The 14,851-nt window shown below is 41.0% G+C and overlaps 1 protein-coding gene across 4 annotated transcripts in view; it reads right to left on the bottom strand.

The window, feature by feature from the left end:
* The window catches only part of DOCK1 (dedicator of cytokinesis 1), a 359,595-nt gene that overhangs the window by 84,352 nt on the left and 260,392 nt on the right, over positions 1 to 14,851 (bottom strand). For all 4 annotated transcript variants that reach the window (XM_077930360.1, XM_028729952.2, XM_077930362.1 and 1 more), the window contains 2 exons: positions 13,053 to 13,153; positions 9,311 to 9,369 (listed from right to left, as the gene is read on the bottom strand). In XM_077930360.1, coding sequence (XP_077786486.1) covers positions 9,311 to 9,369; positions 13,053 to 13,153 — 160 coding nt within the window. The remainder of the gene's footprint in view (positions 1 to 9,310; positions 9,370 to 13,052; positions 13,154 to 14,851) is intronic.

The following is a 14,851-nucleotide window of genomic DNA, read 5'->3' as shown; positions in this document are numbered from 1 at the left end:
GCTGGTTTCGAAGTAAATCCATGAAAGAAGCATATTGCCCTAACAACGCATTTTAAACCTTTGATTACCATTTTTTTTAAATATAGAGAATGCCCTTGGTCCAAAGCGACAGCACTAGCAAGGCTTCTCTATGCAATCATGCACAGTGTTGGCCAATCCATCGAAGCAAATGGGAGTGGGAGCAGCATGCATGGAGCTCCCATGACCACAAGGAACTGACATATTAGGGAGCAAGTGGGGAATGTGTTTCTAATGGGAAACGAAAGGGAATATCTGAGATTGGCGATAATCATGAACACCACAAAATAAAAGAAAGCTTTACATCCCCATTTTATAAAGGGTGGTGGTGAATGAGCCCTTCACTTGTTCTCTTTGTACACGTTCTAACGTCTAATTCATCTCAAAATTAGAATTTTGTGGGCATCAGAAGAAATCAGGGGAAATCAGCAGTAAAGCACTTCATCCCCTCTTTTTTGTCACTTGTGCGGTGCCTCCTATTAAATCCTTCCACGTAGGTCTAACTAGCAGAAATCTTAAATCAATGCAGGAGGAGGTGGCTCCCTAGGAAAGTAATGCTTGAGAAAAACGTGTCCCGCGTGGAGAAAGAAAGAAAGAAAAAGCAATTAGAAAATATTACAATGTGTATAATCACACTGCAAATCTTCCTTCCTCTGCTGCCTGAAGGCCATTTAGCTTATCAGTTCAGCTGCAGTGTTTGATGGCAGCTTTCCCCAGAATTTACTTTATTCTGCAGTGGTGGATTGGAGGAAAAACAAGTAGAAAAGCTTATGAGAACTGCGGAGTCAGCAGCCCCACAGTTTTGGATGATAAACATATCGTTCCACAAATCAGCTATGCAGCATATCTGATATCTAAGATACCCTGCAGATTCTCAATCATGTTCAGCTGGAAACTCAGGGCCTTTCATCCCTCTTCCCATAACCAATTATCTTCAGGCTACGTAAATCTTTCTCAACCAAGATTGGCGTGAAGGATCACCTCCCTTGGCGTTCTGGTTGGAGAAGGCAGAGGATGCAATCCAAAGTCACCCAATGATGCTAAAGAGCTTGGTTTCAAGCTGAAGTAGTGCCTCTTCAAATCCCTTGCAACTTTCCTTAAGAGGTAGTAGTACTCTGGCAGCCACCAATCCTTGCACTGGGATATAAGAACATTGGGTGGTAGCCAATTAAGTTTTCTTCCAAGCCTTGCCCCACCCTCCGACCCTAGGAGTCCTCATAAGGGAGCAGGTCCTGGAGGAAGAACTGTGAGGGGAGAGACTTCACCAGGCAAGGCCTCCTTCCACCTGCCTTGCCCGACCCTCTAGTCTCTGCTTCTCAATTTGTATTGTATTATTCTATGTACTGTGGCTTGCCGTTGTTTTATTGATTATAGTTTAGAAATTATTTATTGTAACCGTTGAGTGGATTTCTGTTTAACTTTTATATGTTCTTATTATTTAATACTATTCTAATGATTGTTGAATGTTACTTTTTTGATGTAGGTTGCCTATTTTTATTATCACATTTTTGTATTGCATTAGATTGTTATAAGGTGTACATTTTTTGTTTCTTCAGCTTGTAAACCGCCTTGAGTATTGTAAGATAGAAAGACGGTATACAAATTAAAAAACGATGAAAACGAACTTAGGGCTCATCCAGATTTCCGCTTGCCCTGCCACTCACCCCAAGGGAAACGCTATCTTTAATGCTGAATCGGAGCAATCAGGTTTTCTGCAGACTGACGTTTGCTTCAATTTCAGTGCTAAAGAGCCGGAAAAGTGACTGAGCAAACAGAAAACAGCTCAGACCCCTGCTTTCTAGGCACACGCTCAGACCCATGCCTATGTAGTTTTGCACATTCTCAGGCTGGAAGACAAACATGGCACAAGTGCTGCAGGTGACTGCGGCAGCTCCCTCACCCTCCATGTCTCTCGGTTCTATGCAGAGTGTGCGATGCTCCTCAGGGCCTCCCCCTCAAGCTCTCCCACAAAACGCCCCTGTTTACGAGTCCTGTTCATGAGCTCCCCGAAGCTGCGATCAGCTAAGCAGAACTGCTGCTAGCTGCTAGCTCTTCCCCCAACTCACTTCCTCTCCTTTTATCCAGCAAACTAAATTCTGCAATTAGATGAGTAATTTGGATTCCCCTTGTTGTCAGTGGGAACTAAGTGCCCATACGTGACTGCGTGTAACTTGAGTATTTCTGAAGCCAATGTGATTGAGCTCATAAACTAAGATCTGCTGTGTTTTTCTTGGTGCCTGGTTTTATCAGTTTATAATTTACTCTTACTCTGCTGGAAAACAGATGCTTTTAAATTCATATTATCATTAGTATGCTGCGCCTTCCCTACGCGAATAAAAGCATGGTAATTTAAATTCACAGACTGCAATCCTGCAATTAATTACCTGTGCAAATCAATGGGCTTTTGTGTGTGTTAACTGCATGCAGGATACCAGATTTAATTTGTACATTAAAATGAAATCATTTTCTATTACAACTGATGTATTTTCCCAGCTCCTGTGAATTTTGAGTGTCTCTAACCCCAATGCCAGTACAGTGTTATTGTTATTGTTGCCTCTGGGACAGTGTGGTACAGCAGTTAGAAGAGTGGACTAGGACTAGGGATAAAGATTCAAATCTATACTAAGACTGACCTTGGACTAGTCACGATGTCTCAGCCTAAGCTGCTTCATAGGGTTATCATTACAAATAATGTGTGAGACGCAATGTATGCTGCCTTGAACTCACTGGACAAGAAGTGGGATATAACTGCAATAAAGTAAATTTGAACAGATTAACACTGCTTTCTTGGATACTTTTCACACCCACAGCCCACTAAGGTGCACAATTCCCCCTCCCCAGATGTTAGTATGCAAGTATTCTCACTATTCAGAAAAAAACACTCCCCCTTACACTGTCATCAGTCCCTAGCAATAACTCAAAATGATGCATCTTCAGAACCTTGAGCATGTGCACTTGATCTATATCACGATGCCACAATACAGTAAGTAGGCATCACCTTTTAATGAAATGGGCCTAAAATCCAGGGCGGCGGGGGAATATAATCAACACTCAACTGCGCTCAACTTTTCCAGCTGTTTGGTACTAATAAAACAACTGATCTCAGATTCACAGTCCACTGACCTACCTGCAAAAATGGGAGCAGATTTTCCTGCAGCCCAGCCTTAATATGCACTTTCTTATAGGCTGCTCTGAACTTTGTGTGTGCCCCCCCCACCAGCATGCATCTGTTAACCTACTATTTACAAATAGTACAACAGCACCCAGGCACAGTAGGCCTAGATAAAATGGCAGTACTTAGCGACATGGCATATTATTATTTTTTTACTGAATGTTTTGGGTTAAAGCACATATTTTCCAGGATTTGTTAAAGACTCCAACATTGTCATTGCCAGAGAAATGACTTGGAGAGGAGCCCTCTTAACGCTGTTACCCAAAATAAAAAGACCAGTGCGTCTGGTGTGTGAACTGGAATGTCGGGCAGCTTTGGGAGAAGGGGATGGCTAAATGAAAGTTGTGACTTGAATCCAGAAGTGTAATTAGGAATAGAGACGATGATGTAATATGGTTATGAAGAATCCATGAGTGATGTTATTAAGGCAAAAAAAGGGGGGGGGGGAATCTTATTGGTTTTCTATAGAAGCCGCTGTTGGGAAGCCAGAGAAAACATTCTTGGAAAAATAGTTTTAGATATTAAAAATAAAAATAAAAATCAGCAATGCATGCCAATAACACAAGCATGTCTTTCACCAGGGAATTATGATGGGAATAAACTGCATTTTAAGAGATGGCAATGGTATTAACAGTGAATTACAGAGATTATGCGAGCAAAATGCTGGGCTGAAGGAGTAGAAGGAAATTTACAGAGTCCATGCTGTTCTGGCAAATGAATCTTTTCTTACCATGAATGAGGAAAATGAAGTGATTAGAGAGAAAAGACGCCAACTGAGATTTGACATATCCCACCTGCAGGATCAACTGGCACAGTGTCAGCAGGAAGAGGGAGAGAGAATGACATGAAATACCCTACTGGCGAGCCAGCTCAGCCCAGCGGTTCCATCGACCAACGTATTGCTTGGATCTCCCAATCGCTTTCAGTGGTTTGAGACCTGTGAGCGCTGCCTGGCTTAAAAAACAAAACAAAAAACCCCTACTGGCTCATCCTCTGAAACCTACTGAACTGTGTGACAAGGCTACTTTGAACCCTGGTCACTAAACGCAGAAGGACAAGGCAATCAGAGTAAAGGTAAAGGGCCCCTGACAGTTAAGTCCAGTTGCAGACAACTCTGGGGTTGCGGTGCTCATCTCACTTTACAGGCCGAGGGAGCTGGTGTTTGTCCGCAGACAGTTTTTCCGAGTCATGTGGCCAGCATGACTAAGCCGCTTCTGGCGCAATGGAACACCGAAACCAGAGCAGCGCACGGAAACACCGTTTACCTTCCCGCCGGAGCGGTACCTATTTATCTACTTGCACTTTTTTGGCGTGCTTTCGAACTGCTAGGTTGGCAGGAGCTGGGACCGAGCAACGGGAGCTCAACCCATCACGGGGATTCAAACCACTGACCTTCTGATCGGCAAGCCCAAGAGGTTCAGTGCTTTAGACCACAGCGCCACCCGTGTCCCTCAATCAGAGTACTATTGTTCAAACTATTCAGTGAAGCTATTCAACCACTTTGAAGGAATGGAGTCTCATGCCAAAAAATAATTGAAACCTGTTTATCTGGGGGGTGCTTTTGGCAGATATTTAAAGGATGTTGGTAGCTAGAGGTCTTTCTTCCAACATAAGATGAGTCTATCCCAGCACAGGCATCAGCATGTTAGGGGATTATGGTGACTGGGCTAAAGAAGCATAGTGACAGTTATTAACTCCTGATCACATCTAAGGAAGTAGTAAGATAATTAGCGCAGATATTAATTAACAAAGAAAATAATTCCCTGAGACTGAGATTCTGTGGCTGCCAGGACTCCTAAAGATTTTTCAGGGAAACTTCTCCAGTACTTTAATACTATCTATATACTTACTGTACTTCTTATAAACAGAACCTATATGGATTGTTGCCCACAACCAACTGATTGAAATGGTCAACATGCCATTTTATTATGATTTTATTATTTTATTCATGTGTTGTAAATTAGGTATTACCATGGTAACAATTTATTTCACATGACTAATGTCTTTGGTATTATATTAGGAATTCAACTCTAATGTATCATTTGTAAAACAAACATATACTAATTCATTCTGTTATTTCAGCATTATCACTGCATCATCTCAATGCAAGGCTGTTGAGCAAGCAAGCGGATGGATACCATATTTTTTGCTCTATAGGACGCACATTTTCCCCTCCAAAAATGAAGGGGAAATGTTTGTGCGTCCTATGGAGCAAATGCAGGCTCCTTGGCTTCAGTGAAAGCAATGCGAAGCCTCCAAAGCGCAGAGGGAGTGCTCCCTCCGTGCTCGGGAGGCTACGTGTTGCTTTCACTGAAGCCTGGAGAGCGAGAGGGGTCAGTGTGCACCGACCCCTCTCGCTATCCAGGCTTCAGGGATAGCCGCCTGAAGCCTTTAGAGCGCAGCGGGACCTCGCGCTGTGCTCCAAAGGCTTCAGGTTCCTTTTGCTGAAGCCAGGAGAGCAAGACTATCCCTGAAGCCTTTGGGACCTCGAGCTGCGCTCCAAAGGCTTCGGGGTTAGCTGCGGAGGCACCCCGCTGCCCTGCCGAGGCTTGAAAGGCTGTCCCCAAAGCCAAAACAGCGAACGTCTCGCTGTTCTAGCTTGGGGATGCCAGGGCTTTATGGGGAAACCCCGGGCTTCCCCCTTCTGCCCTGACACTGATTTGATTCAGAATATTTTTTACTTGTTTTCCTCCTCTAAAAACTAGGTGCGTCCTTTGCTCGGGTGCGTCCTATAGAGCGAAAAATACGGTAATCTATGAGTATGAAGCATCATTTTTTGTGGACTGGCCATGATCTTAGAAGGTCTTTCTCTGCTTAACAGAGACAGGTGGATTTCAAAATACCAGTTATCGGAGTATGGAAGATTCAATTACGCAGATTTGTTTTTGAAGAAATTATAGTTTTACTTGATCCTAGAGTTTTGCTTTTTAGCAACAACCTTGGCAATTCCTATATTTTGTTGATAACATTTTTAACTTTAATTTTTTAAAAACTGCATTTCCCTCCTCGTTTTTCTGTTAAACAGTTTACTAATGTTTGTATAACTCTTAACCATAACACTCTTCCCCAGTAATATGTAGGTCATTTGGATCAACTACCATCAACTTTTGAATCCCAACCTGCAACATGGAATACACTTTTGACATTTTTTAAACCATGTATGTAAGGATTTCTTTTTTTAAAAAAAAAATACTTTTCTTGCTCTCTTATTTATAATCCTTCCCTTATTATCAGAAAGATGGGGGGGGGCATTTTAGTGCTGGGACGGTCCCATCTTATGCTGGAGGCAAGAAATCCACCTACCCCCAAATTACAGAATAAAAAAAGAGTAGATGGTGTCATCAGCCTGTGCCTACTGCCTCAGGGCTCTTCAGAAGCAGCATATTTCAGCATGTGTAAGGTAGCAACCATGTCATTTCCCTGCTGCAGTTGCTGCTTGATTTGTGGTGGTCAGCAGGGCCTCCCACCTGCTCTGAGACCATTTGATGGCAACTGGGAAATTCGTAAAGTCAGCAGCTTGATTATTGTGGCAGTCTGCACTGAATTTTTTTTATTTATTTTTTGCAATCAGAATAATGAAGACCAGATAGTTTGAGAATAAAGGACAAGACACCAGGATTTAAACCGTATCTGTATACTAAAGCCAACACTGTTTGCTTTTTCAGTGGCTTTGCCTGGCCATGCTTGGGTAGAAGAGAACATGAAGGTGGGAGTGGTGAGTTGAAAGATGTGGGTTCATTGTATGGAGTTGAAATACACCAGGCATTCTTGGAGAAACAAGTTACTCAGCAGCCTGAGTTCCATGTCTTCCTTTGCTCACATGAAGCCAGTCCTTATAATGGCTGAACATGTGATATCAAAAGGACTTATGTCCAAGTACTCTATCTTGGATCAGGATGCGTGTGCAATGGAATACTCAAAAGTAGATTTTTGGTAGTGATTGACTGGAAGAGCTGAGCTTAGTGTACTCTTTTGAAATGAGACATTCTGGGTATATGTCTGTCACTTGTATATTATTATGTATTTTGGTTTATCCTGGTCTCTACTCACTAATGCACTCAAGTCTTTCTTAATAAAAACAGAACTGAGCTATTCCCCAAAAGGCATTATTAAAGTCTTATTTTCCTTCCCTACATAACGCCATAGTTCAAGCAGAGTGCACTTCCAAATCATAGAAGGATGAATGTGAATTTTCTCTTTCATCAAAAAACTCATGTAATAATCAGAAGATATATCCGAGTTTGACTGCTTCATTGTTTCGTATTAAAAACTCTACAATTCTGGCTGATTATACATAAGGCTGCTGCTTGCTTTCTTTTTTTCTGCATCAGAGTCATTTAAGAATATAGCAAGAGTAAGTTAGCCAATGTTCAGGTGAAAAGTAAGTAATATTGGCAGCCTTACAATATCATCAAAAACTTGCAGCTACTTAAGTGATTCAGCTGTCATAATTTATATTATAGCAAATCCTGTATAATTCACTCAGAGCAAAGACATGGCTAAACATCAAAAGAGGTATAGTGTCCATATCAATGGAAATATTAGTATAAGGAGAATTTTTCTTATTGGTGATTACAGATAATTTAGTAATTAGAGCTTTTATGCCAAAATCTGTGAAATCATTGAGAATGCTGCCTCTCCATATTACCTATGCACTTTCTAAAATACATCTAGAACTCTCTCTTTTTTTGGATGGTATGGTCACTCAATATTTCTAATGCCAATGGGAAGAGGGCTTTAAAAGTATTTCTTCCAGAGAACCTTGGTGTTAATCTGTGTGCCTGTTGATTATTGAAAACCATTAGAGTATCATTACCTACATTACATCTCAGAGGAGTGTGTGAGAAAATTTCACTTATGCTATGACAGCAACAAAACAACATAGATATTCAATGCAACATTTATGCAATTTGCTTGCTTAACAAAGCTTTGTCCATCCTATGAACTGATTAAGAGGGTTCTTTCAGCAAAACTGATCTTAAAATGGATAGAATGCATTCAAAGAAGAGTTCAAACTAGTGAGGACCAATCCTTATACTGTGGCTGTCACATGAGAAACTGCTGGGAACTGCCTTTGTGCATCAGTCGTAACAAGAATCATGGGGGGGAACTGTGCATGCTGGTGGCAGCCACTTCTTCAACATAATAGCTGCCATGCAAGAAATGGCCCTGAGTAGCTGCTGCAATAAATAAAATTAATTAAATGTGTAAGTTAGATACTGCCAAAATATTTGTGCAACCAGAACTTTGTACAAACCTTATAAGCACAGCGCTTGATGGCAGAAAGTGAGGAAGAATTAAAGAACCTTTTAATGAGGGTGAAAGAGGAGAGCGCAAAATATGGTCTGAAGCTCAACATCAAAAAAACGAAGATCATGGCCACTGGTCCCATCACCTCCTGGCAAATAGAAGGGGAAGAAATGGAGGCAGTGAGAGATTTTACTTTCTTGGGCTCCATGATCACTGCAGATGGTGACAGCAGCCACGAAATTAAAAGACGCCTCCTTCTTGGGAGAAGGGCAATGACAGGCCTAGACAGCATCTTGAGAAGTAGAGACGTCACCTTGCCAACAAAGGTCCGTATAGTTAAAGCCATGGTTTTCCCAGTAGTGATGTATGGAAGTGAGAGCTGGACCATAAAGAAGGCTGATCGTCGAAGAATTGATGCTTTTGAATTATGGTGCTGGAGAAGACTCTTGAGAGTCCCATGGACTGCAAGAAGATCAAACGCATCCATTCTGAAGGAAATCAGCCCTGAGTGCTCACTGGAAGGACAGATTGTGAAGTTGAGGCTCCAGTACTTTGGCCACCTCATGAGAAGAGAAGACTCCCTGGAGAAGACACTGATGCTGGGAAAGATGGAGGGCACAAGGAGAAGGGGGCGACAGAGGACGAGATGGTTGGATAGTGTTTTCGAGGTTACCAGCATGAGTCTGACCAAACTGCGGGAAGTAGTGGAGGACAGAGGTGCCTGGCGTGCTCTGGTCCATGGGGTCATGAAGAGTCGGACACGACTAAACGACTAAACAACAACAACAACAATGCTGCAAAAATGCAGTGCATTCAGCTAATCAGGATGTGCTGATTATTCAAGGATCAGATAGTGGGGATCCTACTTACCCAGGTTATACCACATGTCACGGATCTCAAAGCCAATTTGTCTTCTCATATCGCCATACCTAGAAAGAATGCAAATTTATTGATAAAAAATGCTCTTTGTATTATTTCACCCTTTCAGCATTGTAATCAAATTATGTCTGGGTTGTTGTTTTTTTAAAGCAACCTAGGATAAATGATTTGCTAGTTATTTAGGAGTCTTATTTATGAGTCCAATGCACTTTAGGTCTATTGAATTTGTTAGGCAATACAACCATTGTTATGTATAGGGAAAAGCTTGCAGAAATTAAATTACATTCTCAAATCATAGAGATGATAAAACACACACACAAAAGCTTGCATGGTAGCTCCCAGTCTAACATCTGCATTTCTCATTCTTCCTTGAGGGAAGAAAAAAGCTCTACTCCAGCGTCTATGCTGCATTTTCTGTAAACGTTTCACCTGTGGGAATTTCAGTTTGCCTTATCGGCATATTACATAACTGTCCCTTGAGAGCGTGGGGGTGTTTGTGTAGATTAATGAGAGTATTATCCATTTCTCAGTCTCTAATAGCTGGAGAAAACACACTGCACAGACTTAAGAATGTTTTACTTTTATGCATATTCTTAGCATACATTGCCTGCCCTAGAAAATGAACTAAGAAGAACTGTATTCAGCAAGTAACAAAGGATGCCCCCTCCCCCACAACTACCATGACATCTGCTGAGATACTACAATGGATCTGAATGTCCCTCAAATCTGCAGAAATCAGAAGTGATACTTTATTTTGGATTTGCAACTGACGAATGCATAAAAAGTGGATGAGTCCATGCACTTCTTTATCTCTTTATATACACACACACACACACACACACACACACACACAATTTTGTAAATGCAAGTACTGCCAATGGTTACCATACATGAATGAATCAAACTAAACACACGGTCGTGGGGAAAAGGAAGTGCACCTTCTTTGAATTCTGTGGTTTTACATAGGTAAAGGTATCCCTGACCATTAGGTCCACTCACAGACGACTCTGGGGTTGCATGCTTATCTCACTCTATAGGCCGAGGGAGCTGGCGTTTGTCCACAGACAGCTTCCAGATCATGTGGCCAGCATGACTAAGCCGCTTCTGGCGAGCAAGAGCAGCGCACGGAAATGCCATTTACCTTCCCGCGGGAGCAGTACTTATTTATCTACTTGAACTTTGACGTGCTTTCGAACTGCTAGGTGAGTAGGTGCTAATCAAATGCCCTTGCTTAATTGATCATCAGCAAGTGTGCCTATCCCTATAAAAGCTGAAATTTTAGGAGTTTGCTGGTCTGGAGCATTCAGGTGTGTTTTAACACAATGCCAAGGAGGAAAGATGACACAATGCTCTTGTGCTGCTGCCCATGAAACTGGGAAGGGTTCTAAGGTCATCTCCAACCAATATAAAGTCCATCATTCTACAGTGAGAAAGATTATTCAAAAGTGGAAAACTTTCAAGACAGTTGCCAATCTTCTCAGGAGCAGATATCCCAGCAAACTCGCCCAAAAGTCAGACAGTGCAATGCTCAGAGAAATTGTAAAAAAAAAACCAATCAAGACGTACATCTTAGGCTTCTACAGGCATCAGTTAGCATATTAGATGTTAAAATTCATGACAGTACAATTAGAAAAAGACTGAACGAGTATGGTTTGTTTGGAAGGGTTTCCAGGAGAAAGCCTTGTCTCTCTAGAAAGAACATGGCAGCACAGCTTTGGTTTGCAAAGCTGCGTTTGAACAAACCACAAGACATCTGGAACAATGTCCTTTGGACAGATGGGAATTACATCCACAGCCTTCCTTCTATATCCACAACCTTCTATATCCACAGGAATACAGTAGTACCTCGGGTTAAGTACTTAATTCGTTCCGGAGGTCCGTTCTTAAACTGAAACTCTTCTTAACCTGAAGCACCACTTTAGCTAATGGGGACTCCCGCTGCTGCTGCGCCACTGCTGCGTGATTTCTGTTCTCATCCTGAAGCAAAATTCTTAACCTGAGGTACTATTTCTGGGTTAGCAGAGTCTGTAACCTGAAGCGTACGTAACCCGAGGTACCACTGTACTAAAAAGCTGTAGAACTTGCTGTGGAGTTTACATGTTAACATACCATACAAAGCTTCAGTTGCTTGATAGCTTCTGTTGCAAAGACTCAATGTGTCTACTCTAGAGAACAAAAATATCCAGAACAAAGTTCCACCACTCTCTACTATTAACTGTCATCCAGTTGTAAGGTAGTTTGTGAAGCCAGAACTAACCATGGGATAAAATACCATACAACAATGCCAAAATAACATGTTTCTTTAGAGTGTGGTCCTTAACAACTGTAATTTCCTATCTTGAGTGAACATGGAAAGCCCTTAATGCAACATGTTAAAACCAAAGTATTTTTTCTTAATTCCATATATCCTTTACTATAACCCTTAAAACACATTTGTACAGCCTGTCATCACCTTATTGCCCACTGCTACATCTAATCCTAATTCAGGGTGGCCAAAATTCTGGATAACCATGAGCCAAATTTAGGTTTGTGTAGATGTAAATTGCAGTTAACCATTACATGCTGGTAAAACTTTTATGCAGAATGGTTGGGCTGAGGCAGGCAGGGACTAGCATACAATTTCCTTGGCATTATCACAATCTGAGTATTTCATATTGTTTTTTCTGTGTACTCCATGTAGGAGTGATTATTTTCCCCCCACTCTGAAATGAACTTCACATTGTTTAAAATTATGCAACATTTTGTCTTTCTCAGCACAAGGAAACACTGTTATATTCAAAACTCATGCAGTGTGGTTCCATTCACAGAAAGAACACTCATGCTGTTCACTAATGGAAAGGAGGGAGGTGATTTTTGCAGATTCCCCGTTCCCCATGCAGGCCTCTGGAAATCTGCTCTAGAAAAACAGAGAACACTGTGGAACATCATGGAACCTGGCATGCAGGGAGAGAAAGTACAAACTGTCTCTCCACCTTCCATAAAGGGAAACCTTTCACTGACTTAGAGGCCTTAGTCTTGAAGGAAGGACTCTTTATATGTGATGGAATGGCATCTTTGGCTCCAATCCAATGTCTTTTAAGGCTCAGCCTTACACAAAAAAACAAGTCCTTTAAAAATAATTAAATTAAGGAGATTTCGCATCATAGCTAAAATCACTGAAGGCAATTGAAAACAAAGGGACAAACCTTCATTCTTCCGAATACCACAGCATGTTGCTTCTTTTTTTTTTAATAAAAAAATTTGCTATGAAATATAGTATAAAATTAATAAATTCCCTGTTGAAAGGTAGGAAAGTTAATCCGTTTTAACCAAGGTACAAGTCTGTGGCAACAAAACATTCTTTAGGGATATCACACTGAAATTCACAGCAGTTATGGAGATTAGCTACAAGACCTGTAGGAATTAGGGAATAAAGCATTCTCATCAAATGAGATTAGGATAAGCAAAAAGCTAAAGTGGCTTTTAAAAAAGATTTCTCTAATATGTTCATTCTTAAATTTCTTGACTCCATGAATACACTACAAGATAAACATTTGCTTTATCCAGTAATTTTGTATCTTGACACGAGTCTAAAGAATATGATAAATACTTGATTCATGGTTTCAAGACTAACCTTTCATCATACTATGATTGCTTCTCAATGCATCTTGAATTTTCTAAGCAGTTAAAGCAACATTATGTTAATAATCCCTCGTGCTCCTGCTCATGGTTTTATATGTGGAATGCAACTTACTTGTTAAGGATTTTGCATCTTTTAGTACTTGAAAAGTTCTCCAGCTGTAGTGACTCTTGGGTAAGAAAAGCAACAGCAAGGTGGAAATAGTTGTTCCAAAGCTAGAGGTCACAAAGATAACAAGAATCATCAGTATTACATGACTGAAACATCTTAACATACGGTAGATTTTAAAAACGTAATTTATATGCATAATTATTAATAGTAATAAGACATCAAGCTTGGTTTGTTTTTGACAGAAACTTTGCATTTTGCCACACTGCACAGTTTTGATTAAACAAACTTGCCCATCTGCACAAATATTGAAATCAAAGGCTTTCTGATGATTCAAGCAAAATGGAATGCGAATTCATGAGTGTCTGTTTATGTTGTACAGAAAGTCAAAGAAAATCACTAACTTTCTCAAATGGATGCTGAAGTATGGAAATATACGAACTGAACTATGAAAAATGTGCACAAGCAAAATAAAAGAAAGAAAAGGAATTGGAGTCAAAGGACTTGTGGAAAAGTAAAGCAGTGAGATTTCTAAACATACTGTGTCAAGCAAAGTACCGTATTTTCGCTGTATAGGACACACTTTTCCCCCTCCAAAAATTAAGGGGAAATGTGTGTGCGTCCTATAGAGCAAATGCAGGCTGCGGGGCTAAACCCAAAGCCAGAACAGGGAGACGGAGCGCTGCGGAGCAGGAACTCCCGCTGGGCTCCGGAGGCTTTGGGTGAACGCACCTTGAACGCACAGAACGCACCTTATTTTAGAGGGGGAGAACAAGAAAAAAAAAATGTTTTCCCTGTTCTCCCCCTCCTATGGTCCAGTGCGTCCTATGGTCCGGTGCGTCCAATAGAGCGAAAAATACGGTAATAAATTATCCTGCTTAATTCAAACAAAGATAAATTTATAATAAAATTAACTAGGTCCCTTAATATCTCTGTATGATTGTGAACAGCAGAGCATATTTTTACACAATCCTAAACCATGGTTTAGTGAACTTTTGAAATATTGTTATGAGATTTTTGTGGTGTTTTATATGGTCAAACTTAATTTCATTTTTTGTTTGACATCTGGCTTGTAAAAAAAAATGGGGGGAGCTATTTTTCTTGAAAAGTGTGTACAAATAAATTAGATAACTCAATGGTTAAGCATGATGTACACAGGTAAGAAGGAGCCTGAGCAAAACCACTGAAAGTTGCCGCTTTTCATCTTCACTGGCTTCTGGGTTGTTTCTAAGCAAGATTGTTTCTTAAAGCTGTAAACAGCTTCAGACTACAACAGTGGTTTCCAAATGTTTTTTTTCCCATGGACCACTTGAAATTTGCTGAAGGTCTTGGTGGATTGCTTAGTGATTTTTCTGCCTGTTGTAGCAACCGTAATGCACTGTGCTAGATGCTGCATGTTTTTTAATTCTATTTTTAAAATATATGCCACAGGCCACCTGAATGAAGCCTGCAGACCATCGTTTGAGAACCCGGGAAAGGGAGCAGTTGACATACCAGCTGAAGCTGGTGTGCTTTTGCCACAGAGGCCTCCTGGGCGTCCATGGACAAGGATGGTTGCAAGAGCTGCGTACCGGTTCCTTGAGTGTGAGTGCAACCCCACCCAAATAGACAAACCCCCTAATTCTCAGTCCTGGGAACAACTTATTCACAGTGTTAGTGTCCTAGCAGGATTCAGCTACAGTCCATCATAATAACTAGTAAGTGGTTTCCAAACTTTGGAACATTCTGCCCTGGGAGATCCATTTGGCTTTCTACCTGATGGCGTTTTCTGCCAAGAAGAATATCTTCCAGTTCCAGCAAGCCTT

Source organism: Podarcis muralis, chromosome 6 (genome assembly GCF_964188315.1).
Source record: "Podarcis muralis chromosome 6, rPodMur119.hap1.1, whole genome shotgun sequence".
In the NCBI taxonomy this organism is placed as follows: domain Eukaryota; kingdom Metazoa; phylum Chordata; class Lepidosauria; order Squamata; family Lacertidae; genus Podarcis; species Podarcis muralis.
Note: the sequence above shows the minus strand (reverse complement) of the source record. Positions and strands in the feature narration are given on the sequence as shown.